The sequence below is a fragment of the Alexandromys fortis genome, unplaced genomic scaffold (assembly GCF_014885135.2).
Source record: "Alexandromys fortis isolate MF-2015 unplaced genomic scaffold, M_Fortis_MF-2015_v1.1 scaffold_155, whole genome shotgun sequence".
NCBI lineage: Eukaryota > Metazoa > Chordata > Mammalia > Rodentia > Cricetidae > Alexandromys > Alexandromys fortis.
Window position 1 is genome coordinate 3,241,456 of NW_026068052.1, and position 16,960 is coordinate 3,258,415.

At 39.2% G+C, this 16,960-nt stretch overlaps 1 protein-coding gene across 3 annotated transcripts in view; it reads left to right on the plus strand.

Annotated features, from left to right (window-relative positions):
• Positions 1-16,960, plus strand: part of Ophn1 (oligophrenin 1) — a 326,280-nt gene that overhangs the window by 288,200 nt on the left and 21,120 nt on the right. For all 3 annotated transcript variants that reach the window (XM_050119716.1, XM_050119714.1, XM_050119715.1), the window contains 2 exons: positions 8,598-8,745; positions 13,598-13,921. In XM_050119716.1, the coding sequence (XP_049975673.1) occupies positions 8,598-8,745; positions 13,598-13,921 (472 nt within the window). The remainder of the gene's footprint in view (positions 1-8,597; positions 8,746-13,597; positions 13,922-16,960) is intronic.

Here is a 16,960-nt window from a genome sequence, read left to right on the forward strand (position 1 = left end):
ATTATAATCATTACCATATATCGATAGCTAGTATTTTGCAGTCTAGGCTCATAATCTCATTCAGTGACCACAATTCTAGGAGGCAGTCATTATGTTTTTTAGCAACTGAAGTCTCGAGTCTCACCTAGGGTTGCATAACTAGTAAGTAGCAAAGCCTCAAAACAACTGACCTTGACTCCAACTAGACTCAGTAGTCTTTGTGCGCTGTACTCTCTTTCCTATTCCAGTTGGACACATGGTGAAAAGGTGTCTGTTATGTAATATCGTACTGGGCCTGGCAGCCAAGATTCATCTGCTCATTGCAAAAATGGTTGTTGAGCTGCAGCTTTTTGTCTGGTGCCCCATTCCACCCTTGCTTTTACACATGCACGGGTGAGAAGTCTCTGACATCAGGAAATGAATATGATTGCCTGGGATTGCCTCGTCCTTGGGAAGTAATGTATTAAGTATCATGGTGGAAATGTGCCCTAGATTCTCTAGATGTGCTTTCTCCATCACCCCACCTCCTCCTTTATGTCTTCTCCTGTTCGTTCTTGTCTTCCTCTTCATTTTCAGTCCTTTTACTTTGGATGAAATATAAGGCGATATGGTTGAGGGTGGCTTGAACCCTTGAGTCTCCTGCGTTAGCCTCTCAAATTCTGGGACCACAGTTGTACATAAGCAACCTGACTACAGAAGTTCTCTCGGAGCAGTTAGTTCATGAGGAAAATCCTCAAAGTCGGAAGATTAATTTCTGTATTGATTTAATACAGAAAACTCTCTGCATTAAAATCTTAGAAGTAGGTATTGTAAATGCAGCAGTTCAAGTAAGGCAGAAGTTCATTTTTATCTTGTGTAGAAAGCTAGAGGTGACACACGATAGGACACCACACCATCCTCATTACTTGGATGCAATATCGAAGCTTTAGTGTTCCATTTGTCCTTCTTTTGTGGTCCAGGGAGAAAGGGAAAAGAGGCAGAATGGAACATATAGAGCTTCTTTATAATAACATGATTCAAAAAATTGTATGCATCATGTCCATTTCCATTTCATTGTTTAAGACAATTGTTTAAAGCATTGTTTAAACCAATTCCTCAGCTCACAACAAGAGAGGCTAAGAAATGTAGGCATGGGGCTAAGCTGGAGCTGGAGAGATGGCTCAGCGGTTAAGAGCATTGCCTGCTCTTCCAAAGGTCCTGAGTTCAATTCCCAGCAACCACATGGTGGCTCACAACCATCTGTACTGAAATCTGGTGCTCTCTTTTGGCCTTCAGGCATACACACAGACAGAATATTGTATATGTAATAAATAAATAAATAAATGAATATTTTTTTAAAAAAGAAGAAAGAGAGAATGGGTGTTAGGATGAGCAATGAGTAACCTCTTCCACAATTAGGGATGTGGTCTGCTCATCACAGAAACTCTGGATACATACAGGAATGAGCGATCAAAGAGACAGAGAAGTACTAAAACATCAAAGAAACAAACACCAAAGAGCAGAAAGAGCGATTATAACACAGAATAGGGGTAGTCTGGGGTGAATGGAGCCATACAGGGAAATAGGAACTGGAGGTTGTGAGCAGAGGCCAGAATTTAGAGTATCTCCTGCTAGTAAAGGAACTCAATTTGAACTTTGTCCTCAAAACAATGAGGCGTCACCGAGATCTTTTAAACTGAGGAACAGCACAATTAAATTTGAGTTAAGAAAGATCACCCAACTTATACCAGAGCAAACAGATTTAAAAAAGGAGTGACTGGAAGCAGAAAGAACAATTAGGAGGCCATGTAGTAATCAGAAAGAGACATAAAACTCTGAGCTAAGGCAGTGTCAGTAAGGAGACGAGAGAGATCAAAGAGATAGAAGGAGGTACATTAGGAAACCTTGGTGAGTAAATGGATGTGAAACTGGAGACAGGGAGGATATTGGGATGATGTACAGATTGGGCATTACCATTATTTTGCGTAAGAAATTATAATAGAAGAGTCAAGTGGGTGATACCTTTTGAAATGTTGTTTGAGTTGCCTCTGGGTTGTCCATAGCATCACTGAGTAACTAGATACACTGTACAGAAAAAAACTAGATGAGTCTGGGAGTGCAGGAAGTAAGAATGGATGGAACGGCTGTGGTGAGTCTGTGTTCATGAGTTCACAAGAACACTGAGAACGCAATCCTGAACAATATCAAGATTTATTGAGAACCAGGGAAAGACACAGGGCAAGGCTCAGAATCAAACAAACTAGAAAGGAATGGGAAAGACATTTTTGGAAAAGGACTAGGTAATTGTCGCAATACTCTTGAAAAGTCAAAGTCAGATTTAAAAGTTGCTTGGATCTGGAAAATAGGTTAGTGGTGATTATTGTGAAAATTATCTAGAGCTGAAGAGATGGCTCAGCAGTGAAAAGAACCAGCCTACAGTAGATCCAGGTGGAATTTGCAGCTCTCCTATGGAGGCTCACACCCGTCTCTAACTCCAGTTCTGGGAGTCTAATGCTCTCTTCTGGCCTCCAGGCATGACACACATGTAATGCACAGACGAACATGCATATGAAACATTTATACACACCAAAATAAATAATAAAATTTAAAATCATTCTGAAAGAGAAGGGGTGTGGCCATGGCCACATTGAAGAGCAGTGGAAGTCAACCAGGTTAGGGAGTAAAGATGAAAAAGTGTATGGTGTCAGCTCAGGGAGAATGGTCCGAATGAGAGAGTTCAGTATGTCTGAATGCTACAGAGAAGTAGTAATGTGCAGAAGTAGCAGATGATGCAAGAAGGCCCTTCAAGAACCAGGAAGACATCACACGGGATTGAGGGCACAAGTAGGACTTTCTGGTTTTTGAAATAAAAACTAGGGATGAGGTAAGTTGAGTTTATGAGTTTATGCCAGTGAGAAAATAGAAAATTGAAGATATTTCCTTCAAAAGACCTCTGCTTTCTCTGAAGTGCGAGACAGGGTCATCTAAGTGAAACTATCCTTTGACATAGTGTGCTACAAAAGCTTGGCAACCATGACATCTAACTGAGCAAGAGGCAGCAATGATGAGGTTGTCTCCAGGAACAATGCTTCCTTTAGTGCTATCTGAAGTATCAGATGTATTGGTGGTTGAGTGGATAGATGGATAGATGGGTGGATATTTAAAAAACAACCAACAAACACTAACACACTATGTATTCTGTTTTCTCCCTCCATTGAACTTTTTCAAAGTATATTTAGAAACTCAATCTAGAAAGAAAAAAAAAAACCTTTGGTGCCCACCCACATTTAGTAATTATTTTGTAATTCTTATCTGTTTTAATATAGTGAGGTTTTTTTTTCAACCTTGACTTTATTTTGTCAATTTGGGCTAATAGTTCTTTTTTTTTTAAATTAATTTATTTATTTATTAAACATTTCTGTCTCTTCCCCACCGCCGCCTCCCCTTTCCCTCCCCCTCCCCCAACCAAGCCCCCCTCCCTCGTCAGCCCAAAAAGCAATCAGGGTTCTCTGCCCTGTGGGAAGTCCAAGGACCACCCACCTCCATCCAGGTCTAGTAAGGTGAGCATCCACGAAACTGCCTAGGCTCCCACAAAACCACTAGGTCCAGTAGAATCAAAAACCCGTTGCCATTGTTCTTGAGGTCTCAGTAGTCCTCATTGTCCGCTATGTTCAGCGAGACCAGTTTTGACCCAGGCTTTTTCAGACCCAGGCCAGCTGGCCTTGGTGAGTTCCCGATCCCCATTGTCTCAGTGTATGGGTGCACCCCTCCCAGTCCTAAGTTCCTTGCTTGTGCTCTCTCTCCTTCTGCTCCTGATTTGGACCTTGAGATTTCAGTCCGGTGCTCCAATGTGGTTCTCTGTCTCTGTCTCCTTTCATCGCCTGATGAAGTTTAATATTCAGGAGAAATATTCAGGATTTTCTTTGGGTTCTCCTTCTTATTTAGCTTCTCTAAGAACCCAACTTATAGGTTCAATGTCCTTTATTTATGGCTAGAAACCAAATATGAGTGAGAACATTCCATGTTCCTCTTTTTGGGTCTGGCTTACCTCACTCAGGATGGTGTTTTCTATTTCCATCCATTTGCCTGCAAACTTCAAGAAGTCCTTGTTTTTTACTGCTGAGTAGTACTCTGAGGGCTAATAGTTCTTGATTGTAGAGATTGTTCTGTATATTATAAGAACGCCATGTTTAGCATCATCCTTGGTCTTTCTCTACTACACACCATTCCCCCTCCTACACTTGTGACAACAAAATGTTTCTATAGGCAACATGAAAGATGCCCTCAGAGACAAAATTCCCCCCAGTAGGGAAATTCTCTTCTTAAAATAGACAAGTCCTTGAGAAAAAGAAAGCGAGGGGGAGAGATGGGAAAGAAAGAGAGGAGAAAAAGAAGGGATTAATGCTAGAATAGTACTTTTATTTACTAGTTGACCATTATATTTGATTATATTTGAAGTAAGTGTAATCTCTCTCTGGGCAGATTGGAATACTGAGGTTCAGAGAAGTTAAATAACTTTACTTATGATGACTAGGTAACAAATGTTACACCTGAGATTTGAATGCAGGCATGTTAGATCCCTAAAATTTAGGTTCTTTGTTAATCATCAGTAAAAAGCAAATAAAGATTAATACATACTCACACATTGCAAAACCATGTTTAAATCATGCTGTCATATTCATACTGTTCTATCAGCTATTTTAAAATATTTACTAAATCTTTCAATCTCATTTCCCATGAATCTCCATCATGTTTTAATAGTTACATAATATTTGTCTCTAGATGAATCATAATTTACGTGACCATATTCATGTTGTATGATTTTTAGAATTTCATTTAAGGAATGTTGCATGAAAGTTATCAGCATATAATTATGTGTTTTTGCTCCATGAGAGTCCTAGAAGTGGTGATAATCAAAGGAACATTTAAAGTCGCTGCTTTAATGAAACCAAATATAGCTAAAAACAAATCACTATCTCAACAGAGCTTATAAAAGATGGCATTCATCCATTTATTTACTAGTTCAATGGAATATATTAGTCTAATGGAAAATGTGATGTATTGTTCTTTTAAAATGCATTTTATGATTGGCAGTGAAGCTGTTGCATTTTCATGTTTCTGAGCTATTTATTTTTCTACCTTTTCATATGTTCCTTTAAACTTTTCTTCATTTTTTCTGTTTTAGAAGCTTGCTTAGTTCTTATTATTTGATATTAGCTCATTGACTATTATGTGTATTGTATTTTTCTATAGTGTACCTTAAAATGTATTACTAGTATCTTTTTTCTAGATTGATTATTTTTTATTATAGCTACTATTTATATTTTTCTTAGGAAAGCATAATTGGACTAGTTTTCAGGTTTATAATAGAGGCTTATAAAAATATGCAATTTTGGCTGTTATATTTGCTAAACTTAAAATTATCTCTCTCATAAGACACAAAATAACTTTGAAGGAAATATGTTATCTAATTTATAATATAAGATATGGATTAATATTCTGATTTTCACAACACAGTGTTAGGACTTTTCAATTATTTCATTATCATGGCTGACCTTTCTGTACTGAGTTGTCTTTCTGAAAAAAAAATCTAATTATTTATGTAGTTTGTAAGACTTTATTTGGACTTTCTATATTCGTTGATCCATTTTAACACGGATGTCAATGCCACACTGTCTTGATTATCACAAGTTTGTATAATAAGGCTTGAAATCAGGTAATAGCAGACCTCCAACTCTATTTTTCTTTTAAGATTTTTTTTTGGTTAAGTTCTTTGAATTTTCTTATAAATTTTGAATGAGTTTATTAATTCTATCAAAAATCTTATTGGGGTTGTGTTCAATTTGAAGTACTTTGAAAGTTTTGGTAACGGGGGAAACTGTGTCCTCTCTGGTATTTTTCATGGTCATTTTTATTACCTTGCCTAAGAAAGGCCCTGCTGTGCTCTGCTTAGACTCCCCTTTCTACACTGCTGTCTGCATAGATCTCTGTAATTTGCAAGTGTGATAATGATCAAAAGCCTTGCCTTGTTTGTTTTCATCATCTCCAGGAAACCACTAACTGTCATAACTACTTTCTCAATGGCTCAGAAACCACTGGTGCATGTGTTTCTTCTGTTTCGTTTTGTCCTTTTTATTTTCTTGTGTCAGACTGCAAGAAAATAAGGTCCTATGGCAATATCTTATAAAGAAGTAGTTGAAATGATGTCTTCCGGAAGGGGGTGCATTTTCCTTGTGTGTCTTATTTATAATGTGCTTGATTTTTGAGTCACCAGGTCAAGGCATTCTCATGGATCTCAGAAAGAGTGGGGAATATAATAGACTTGCCTTTATAAAGCTTAAAATCTAGTACAGCCATAATTGAAATCAGTGTGGAGGTTTCAAAAGAAAGACAGGTGGGAGGGAGGGAGCAAGGGGGAGAGAGAAGTTATCTTAGTTAGGGTTACTATTGCTGTAATGAAACACCATGACCTAAAGCAACTTATGAAAGGGTCCATGTAACAGTTCATCCTCAAAAGGAATGAGAACAGGAACTCAAGCAGGGCAGGAACCTGGAGAGAGGAGCTGATGCAGAGACCATGGAAGAGTGCTGCTTACTGGCTTGTTAACAACTACATGGCTTGGTCAACCTGTTTTCTAATAAAACCCAGGATCACCAGCCTAGGGATGTCACCACCCACAATTAGTTGGTCTCTCCACCATCAATCACTTAATAAGAAAATGCTCCACAGGCCTACCCGAACCTTCATCTATGAAGATACCTTCTCAGTAGATGTTCCTTTCTCTCAGATGATAAGGCTTTTATCAAATTGACATAAAACTAGCTAACACAAAAGCTAACAATAAAATTACTATATGACTCAGCAGTGTAATTGCTAAGCATTTGCCCAAAGGTCTCTACACCCTACCGTAGAGATACTTGCACACTCTTGTTTACTGCTGTTCTGTACCCAATGGCAAGGAGATGGAACCAGCCTAGATGCCCAGCAACAGATGAATGAAGAATGAAAATGTGGTACACATATACAATGGATTATATTCAACCATAAATAAAAATGAAACCTGAAGGAAAATAGATGGGATTAAAAAATATATTGAGGCAACCCAGATTCAGAAAGGGAAACACTACTATTCTTTCTCATATAGAGATCCTAGCAAGTTTTTAAAGATGTGCATTTAGATGGAAGTGACTTTGTGTAGATGCCAGGAAACTGGGAAGGGGCCCGTGAGAGAAGACAAAACAGGCTTCAGGGGAGAAGAGCAGGGAGGGTAATAGAACATGTGTGGTCTGGACGTGATAAGAGGAATACTGGGTGTGGAAATGTTTAAGCAGACATTGGTGGGGCTGCAGAGAGAAAATGGAGAGGAGAAGGGAAGAGTTAACAACAACAATGGTAATAACAATAATAAAACTAGTTGGGAGACAGGAAATAAACTATGTGAAAATATGTTTATTTAAATGTATGTATTTGTGTGTATATGTTTAAAAAATGATAAATGTCAAAATAACAAAACATAAAAATTCAGGGAAGAAAGAAATAGGAAGTGTTGGATAGAGGGAGGTATGTCAAAGTTTAGATGCATTGAATTGGAAGGCCTTTATAAGAAGGGCAAGCAAAACAGAGCAAGCAAGCCACATGGATAGTTGGAGAGAGAAATGAGTTCTCTGCGTATAATGAGCAATCGATACAAAGGTTCTGGCATGTATAAAGCATAGGAAGGGGTATTTGTAACTATTACAGTAATGGAGTAGGAGTTCCCAAAATGCTAGCTAGCTATTTCAGTTCTTTGATAGGAGGAGAACCCACTGTGTCCTAGAATCATGCAGCTCAATACTCATCTGCTTACCACTGTTTCGTCATCTCTTACTGTCACCCATGAAATCCATGTTGGCATGTGATTGTATGTACAATGTTCCTGTTAATTTTGCCACTTTTACACAGGCATTTCACATGTTAGAAATTCTAATCACAGCTATTCTTGTACTCCTCAAGAATCACACACACACACACACACACACACACACAATCCAAGGCACTTTTGATATTCTTCTCAATTTTATTCTCCTTCTATTTTTAAATAATTAACATGCCATATTATGAAAATTTCTGTAGGTGAACAAAATAATATGAGAGAAAACCATTTTTCTTCTTTTTCTTCCTCAGTATTGAGACAACCTGCATATCTAGATCCTTAAGTATCCTTTTTGAAATATTGAGTGCATACATGTATATGTACGCAGGAATGTGTTTAGTAACCCTTTGCCCTCACCTCCACCCATACAAAGCAGCTCGACAGGCCTGTTGGGTAGTTGCTGCTATCCTCTTATTCCAATTGAGAGAGGATGCTGAGACTCAAAGGTAGATGTCTTACCTAAAGTCTCACTGGTAGTAAGTATAAAGTCCAGGGTTGCTTCACTACTTATATTGACATTCTTTCTCCACACAGAGGGGGTCAGTTCTATGCATTCATCATGGTAGGAGACATCTGAACACTTGCTGGTAGTTAGAGGGAGCAAGAAAATCCCCCCAGTCCCATTAGCCGCTTTAGCATCCACATGGTCAACCAGATACAGTGCTGGACTGCATCAAGGAGTAGTTTGCTAATTATCTCTTGGGTATCTTCCTTCCTTCTCTACAGATATATTTGGGTCCACCTGAGGATAGCCAAGTACCTCCAGTGCCTCCACCTCGAGTGACAGCAAGAAGGCACAAACCAATCACAATCTCGAAGCGTTTGCTGAGAGAGAAGACAGTGTTCTACACTTCTTCCCTTGAGGAAAGTGAAGGTCAGTGGTTAGTACGACAGCTACATACAAAGAAAATACTGGAGGACAGAAATGGGGGTGTGACTATTTCCCCCATGCAATGATAGACCTTTCATAGGTCTTTGGCTTACAAGCAGTCAGAAGAAGCAAGGCTTATAGTTTGTATTCTAAGAGGAAATTAGATTACTGGAAGTGGATGAGGTAGGGGTGAATCCTGCACGATCCCTTGCAAGGCTAGCAGCAAATCCAAGTTATTCATAGGTATGTTACTCTAGTTCATTGAAATATGTGTACAAGATTCTTGCTAATGTTTTGAGAATGTAATTTAAATGCAGCTACCATGGGTTGAATAATGGCCATCCTTGTTCCAAGTAATTTGAAAGAGGCCAAATGAAATTAAGCCACATGCCCCTGCCCTCATGGAGCTTATAGGACAGAAGAAGATATGAAACAATGAGCATCATCCAATGGGATGATTCTTCCTGAGGAGACCGCACCTGTCCTAAGTGGGCCTTAGCCCCTGCCACTCCTCTAACTACTTTTATCTCCTCATGACCAAACCAAGCACTGCACTGTTCTTGTGAACTGGTGAGCTACATGTGACAGGTAACCCCTCTCTCTTTGTGGGGCACTGGACTTGGCTTTCAGGACACTAAACTTGGTCCCTCTCTTTTCATTCACCTCATCCCCCCCTACTGCTTTTCTCTTTCTAATTTTGATATTTGAAGACTCTGAAGGTCTTAACCCCCTTTCCCATGCTCTTTTTGTACACCACCTGTCTAAGTTTCTTGCGTGTAAAAAGCGTCTAAATGCTGCAGAGGACTCCCCAGTTCGTTTAGATACAGGATTCATTCTACCCTTTTCATTCACATCTGACATTAGAAATTCAAGAGGAATGGACCATTATTTGTATTTATTTTAATGGTGGTGGCTGGAAGCTCATCCTTTGTACCATGACAGGTGATCATTCTATCTCTAAAGTCCACATCTCTTCCTCAGCCCAAAGCAACTCTTGATTTTCTATTGCTTCTGAACCTACTCCTTTCATGATGCCTCCCCTCTCAACTTCCAGCTCCAGAACACTGAGGTCAAGAGTGTTGGTCTTTCCTGGTAGCTCTTTGTCCATTCGCTCTCACATTAGGTCCATCAGCAATTCATTTGGGCTGTGGATATACATCACATATGAAATCCTTGGTTTCCCTTTGAACCACACACGCTGAGGTTGTACCATCTCTTCCCAGCTGTCTGTGCTGGCCTGCTTGAATGCCTCTAATCCATTTTCCAAAGCAGCCGGCAAATTGTCCATCCTTTCAAAAATGTGAAGCCCGTGACCTCATCCCTCTGCTCCAAACTTCTAGTGACCTCTCTTCACGTTTCGAATAAAATTGTATTTATGCTGTTTTCAGTGACCCCTGCTTATCTATCTGAACTTTCTTTATGTACTTTCTGTCCCTTTTGCTCTCTGTTCTCTAGTTTCATGACCCTTGATATTTCTTATGGGTCTCAAGTTTACATTGCCATCTCCTTGTAGAGACCTTTTCTGAGCACCCAAGTTAAACATATCTTCCTTCCTGTCCCCTTACACTGCTTTGTTTTATTCATGTCACCTGCTACTACTTGATGACATATTTAGTAGCTACTTTTCCCCTAAGAATGTTAGATCCATTTTTATCACCAGGTCTGGGACCAATCCCTGCTATATATACATTGTGTGGGTTCAGTACATGTTTATAATGTGAATGAATAGTTATATTATGAATATGAATAGAAAGGGATTATCTAGCTCAAGGGATCACTTCCATAGAGGAGGAAGAGAAAGTGGAAAATGGGAGTACTGGATGCTTGTTTTGTTGCCCCATAATTAGATTTTTATGAAATAAATTTATTTATAATGTTCCCACCAAAAAACTTATACTAACAAAACTTTTTAGAATTTTATGCCCTACACCAATAGAGAACTTGCTACATAGTAAGTGCCCAATTACTGAGTGTATTAGATGGATTAACTGGGTGTCAGTAGACCTCAGGTCTAATTTCATTTTGGTCACTAGCCTGTTGAGTAAATTGAACTGAGGTTCAATTTGCCCTGTTCTATGATGAGGGCTTTGTACCAGATCTTGAGTGATATTACAGTCTACCCATTAATGTTTGGACCGATAAATAATGCCCAGGTCATAAAATAAACCCCATTAAATTGTAAATCCCAGTAAAATGTATTTTGCACAATTACCTTATCTGAAAATATTTGCATTATCCTAAAAAGGAAATCTTCCAGTTCTTTCCCCTCCCCAGCTTCTGGCAATGACTCTCTAACCCTGGAGACTTGTTTATTCTGAAATTTTTCTATAAATGGACTCATATTCTATATAATCTTTTATGGCTAGCAAATTATTCTGGGGTGTGTACGTATATTTTCTGCTGCTATATGATATTCCAGGGTGTGACTATACCACGTCATGTTTATCCATTCCTCAGTGAATGGGCACTGAAACTGTATTTGTGTTTTATGAATAATACTGCTGTGAGTATTCAGGTTGTTGGGGGAATGTCTGACTTCAGTTGTCTTGAGTGTATTGCTGAGTATACATTTACTCTGAAGTTAGACTTTTGCAGAGCGACCAAGCTAATTTCCAAAGCACATGTGCCATTTTACTTTCTCACCAATAAAGGATGGTGCTTCAAATTTCCCTGTATTCTGGTCAGTGCTAGTTACAGTAGTCTTATCTTTTCATTCTGTGCATTTTAAGTGGGCGTGAAGCCATAATCTCATTTAATCCTCGATATTCCAGTATGAAGTAGGTACCTGAGCTTCAGAAAGTCATTTGTGGCTCAGAGAAGGAGAGTAATTTGTCCAGTTGATACCATGACCAAATTAAAAAGCAGCAATTTCCCCCTTCTATCTTATCCCAAATCCCACATGCCTACTAGATGAAACACTGTATTTCTTACAATGTGTCCCACCACCATTCTAAGGAGCAGCCAATACTGTTTGCCACTTTTCTTGACAAATGGCATCTCATTATTTGATTTTCAAATATATATTCTGCCTGTATATAATATTTTAGTAAATCCTTCCCCCACTATCATAGACCCTTTCATATGCTATATCAAATCTTTGGTCGTTCTAAGTCTGTATTATTTGTTTGACACAGGGCCTTGCTATGTGGCCTATGCTAATACTGAACTTTCAATCCTTCTGCCCCAACTTCCCAAGTGCTAGCATTAGAGGAGTGTCCACCTCTTTAACAAAGAGACTGTTTCTTGACTGGTGCTGTTGCCGTTTTGGTCATTGTCATCAGCATTCCCATATGTTCCGAAATCTCTAGTTTGTCCACTCTGATCTGCTTTTCATACTAGATGTTCTGGAAACATCTATTTGACAATGCTTCCTTTCCATCTACCAGAGGTAATGTTCATATTCCTATTCAGGTCTTACTGAAATAGCACTTAGCTAGCATAGACCCATATCTAGCTACTCACATCTTTTATCATAAATGCTCAAGACAAACTGAACTTATTTGCTTTTGAAATATATTTTTGTTTTAAAATTCTTTCATTTTTGAAATTATAATGTATTTGCATTATTCCCCTTTCCCTTCCTTTTCTTCTTTCATAGACTCCCATGACTTCCTTTTTTTATTGATTGTTGTTACATGCATACATGTCAATACATATATATATTATATACTTAGACATAACCTGCTCAGTCTGTATAATGTAATATTTTCTTACAAAGCATGATTTTTTTACTCCTTCAAGCTATTGTTTGTCTGCACAATTTTGATTCGTCTATGACTCCCACCAATTTCTCGGCCAGAGTTCAATGATTAACTCTAAATGATCAGTATAATAATTATGTATAAATGAAACCAGATCCTTAAGATTAATTGTCTAGTCAAGGTTTAAAATTTCTCATTATCTCATTACAAGAAACAGATTTCAAATAAGGTCCCTGTGTCACCTTTGCTGAATACAGCTCTCAAATGTCTTCCTTTGCTGAACAGAGACAGTATGCCTAACTACTGGGCTCTAACATGAGCTTTATTTACATGTCTGTTTCATTTATTTATTTATTTTTGTGGTGCCGGGGATGAAACCAACAACTTTGTACGTCCCATACTAGTGCTCTATCACTGATTTATTAACCCCAGCCCTAAGTTTTCTATTATTAATGAAGGTGACAACGTCCATAGTGGATATTATGAATCTGGGGCATTTGTTGATTTTTTTTTTCAGAGACAGCGAATAACTTAAAGGTAGTTTTCAAAAATTTTAAATATATGTGTGTGGGCTTATTTTTCTAGAGAAAGTCTTTCTGTCTGTTATTGTGTTCTTTGAAGCTTTAACTATATTCAAAATAACTTAAAATCTTATTCTAATGGGCACAGGAAATTACAGAGCACAAAGGCTAGAGGAAGAATGTAAATTGGCTATTTGAGGATATCTTTACATGGATAGAGAAAGAAATTAAATTCTGTTAGGCTTGTTAGCTTGAAATTGGAGAAACCTTAAAAATTGCTTTTAAAAGTGCTACTTGGGATTAGTTGATGCATTTATTTAGAAAGAGTAAACTATGCAATTGATTGGGCACTCTGTCCTTTTTGAATTGCATCCTTTTGAATAAAGCAGATTGGATACTAGAGTTGATTCAGTTGTGTCGGTGAAAGTCATCCGAACATCTTAAATTGAACCTCATTTGAATGAGACCTGTGACTCCATGCGAATCGGTCAGGGTGGAGACTGTTCTTGTGGGATGTAGTCAGTCTGTACTAGAATAACAATTTTGAAAATGTGTGCAGATTTTCAGATTTAAATATGTATACATGAAGGTCATGATTAATTTTTCTTCTTTGTACCAATTTATTTTTTTCAGATGAAACCCAGCATCAAACTCCTAATGGTACAATCACTAGCAACCTGGATCCCCCCAGGCTACCGCAGCACCTCAAACTACCCATTCAGAAAAGTGGGGAAACTGACCCTGGAAGAAAGTCCCCAAATAGATCTGTTTCTGACTACCAATCGGAACCCTGCCCAGAGATGGATGTGGGGAAGTTGGTATTTAGGTTGCAGGATGGAGGGACCAAGGCTACTCCAAAGGCCACCAATGGACCTGTGCCAGGTTCTGGGACCACAAAGACCTCCTCTTTCCATATAAAGAGACCAGCTCCCAGGCCAGTGGCTCACCACAAGGAAGGTAAATGTTTAGCAATGCTATGGGAAGCAGAACTGAGCCAAGCTGCTTTTCACCATGGGAACTTTCTAGGGTTGGAGGTATCTTCCTCCCTTGCTCCTGCCCTCCTTCTCTCCCTCTTGTCACGTGTCCTCCCATGTCTTGCTTTTTTGAATTTAATTTTCAAAATTAGCTTGCCAAGTAATTAGTAGGTTTCAGTATGAGATCTTAATGCATTTTTCATTGTAGTTGATTCTTATCCCCCATTTCCCATCTCCTTGATTCCCCTTCCTTGCTGTACATTTCCACCTTCAGTATTCCCCCTTCTACTTTGTTTTATTATCTTCCCTACCTGCTCTCTTAGAGCCTCTTTTGTTTCCCAGTCACATGAGTCGCCTTCTAGTTTCCTGCCCTTTACTCGTATTGACTACCAGTTGTGCACTTTACGGGTAGAAACTAAGGTGTGTGTATGAGAGACAATGAAGAGCAGCTGTCTTTCTGGAGCCTGGGTTAACCGGCTTAAAACAATTTGTTTTCGTTTCCATCCATTTTCCTTTTGAAAATTTCATTTTTCTTTATGGACGACTAAAAGTCCTTTGTGTATAGGCAGCACCTTTTCATTATCCATTTAGCTGTTGATGGACATCGGGGCCTAGCTATCCCCAACAGAGCTACAGTGAACGTGGACGTGTGACAGTGTGGCCGGATATAGAGTCCTTTGAGTTTATGCCCAGGAGTGGTATAGCTGGGTAAAAAGAAGTTCTATTGATTTTATAGATCCCCTGACACTACTTTACATAGTGGCTTCACCAGCTTACCCTCCCACCAGTAGTATGTAAGTGTCCCTCTTTCCCCATATTGTTTTCTTCCTGTCAGCCGTTCTCACTGGGTGAGATGGGATCTCAATGTCGTTTTAATTTACATTTCTTTGATGGATAGAGATGTTGAATATTTGAAAATGCATCTGGTATTCCTTTGAGAACTATCCTCTTTTAGTCACTGTTTAGAGACACCATCACCAAGTCAACTCTTGTAAGGAAAACATTTCATTGGGGGCTGGTTTACAGTTTCAGAGGTTCAGTCCATTATCGTCAAGGCAGGGAGCATAGCACCATGCAGGCAGGCAGGGTGCTGGAGGAGTAGCTGAGAGTTCTACATCCTGATCCATAGGCAGAGAGGGAGACTGGGCCCAGCATGAGATATTTAAACCTCAAAGTCCACCCCCAGTGACACACTTCCTCCAACAAGGTCACACCTCCTCATCTTGTTAATCCTTTCTAACAGTTCCACACTTTGATGACTAAACATTCAAATATATGAGCCTATGGGGGGGGGGGACATTCATATCCAGCCACCAGTGTCTGTTCAGATGGTTGGCCCATGTTCTAATTGATAACTATTTCTTTGGTGTTTACTTTTTAGAATTTTAAAACTATTTATTGGAGATATTAATTCCTTGTATGTTGTCTAGCTGATGAAGACTTTCCCCGTTCTCTTGGCTGTTTAGTCTACTCACTTGTTATTGTTATTGTTGATAATGGTTGTGGTGGTGGTGGTGGTGGTGGTGGGTGGTGGTGGTGGTGGTGGTGGTGGTGGTGGTGGTGGTGGGTGGTGGTGGTGGTGGGTGATGGTGGTGGTGGTTTTTTGAATCCATATGGTTCCATTTGTCAATTCTTGGGCTATTTCCTGTTCTGAGATTTGTTGTCTGTAACTATATCCTTAAGTGTTTACCCTTTGTTTCATTGTTTCCAGTTTAAGATCTAGGTCTCTGATCGATTTTGAATTAATTTTTGTGCAAGCTGAGAGCTATGAAATCTAATTTCATTATTTTGCAGGAAGTTATTGAGTTTTGGTGGCAGTTTGTTGAAGGGGCAGTTTTTTCCTCCAGCACATTTTCTTGGCGCTTTAATCAGAAATTAGGTTTCCGTAGCTGTGTGGGTTTATTGCTAGCTCTTCTGTCGTGTGCCCTTGGTCTACATGTCCGTTTAGTGCCAGTAGCTTTTCCATAGTCTAATCTGAGCTCAGGTAATGTGATGTCTCCGGCTGTGTTCCTTCTGCTTCGTGTTGTTTTTACTGTGTTCTTTCATATTTCCTATAGATTTTAGGATTCTATTTTGTCTCTATGAATAATGGATCTCAACATGTAGTCCATTAAGGACTTGGGCATTAGATCCTCCTGCCTCAGCTTCCTGCACCTCCCGAATGCATGCGGCCCTGCACCTGGCCTGACATCCTTTTCAAGGGAGTGTTTCTGTTTGGTAGCACAGTGCTGGAGCACAGGTAAAAACAGCAGCATCGAGTGAGGAACTGGGGAGCAGGATAGCAGAGGAAGGCCAGCAATGGAGCTGGTGTGGGAAGTGTCCACGAAAGCCTTTCACACTTGATGAATAGCATCACAAATTTCTTTTTAGAGAGGAGAGGCAGGGAGGTATTTTAGAGTATATATGAAGGCAGAGGGAAGCTAGAGGAAAAATAAGCCCGTCCAGCTAAAGCAGAGGGAAGAAATTCTGTCGTCTGTGGCAGGCTCAGTACATGCTGACAGCGTTGTCTTTGAGCAGTTCGGTAAATGCTGTTTTGTGTGGATGCCAGCAAGATTTCCACAGAGCAATTGGCACTTTCTAATTCTCTGGTTTGATCCTCAGATGCATTTGCATGCCCATGTTATTTTCCGTGTCTGTACCTTGGGTTTTATATCTCTAAAATGGGAAAAAAGTATACCTACAAATAATTTTTTAGGATTAAAAAGAATAATAACAAACAAAATACCTGGCTCATAATCAGAAAATGAAATATGTTATTAATTTTCTCCCTCAGTCCTGTCTTCCCTCCCTACAAATTGCCTCTTATGGGAGGCAGCCAGAAAAGGCCAGACATCTATGGAGACATCTGCTTCAGTTTAGAAGTCATATATTGATCGTCACATTAACCAAGTAGAAGCTTGGGGAGCGGCAGGCACTTCTACCCCCATGGTAAACTTTGTCCTGCCTGTGGTCAAGCCAGATCTTGTCAGCTCAGCACACACAGTAACTCTTTTTTTTTTTTTTTTATTCTTTTTTTTTTTTT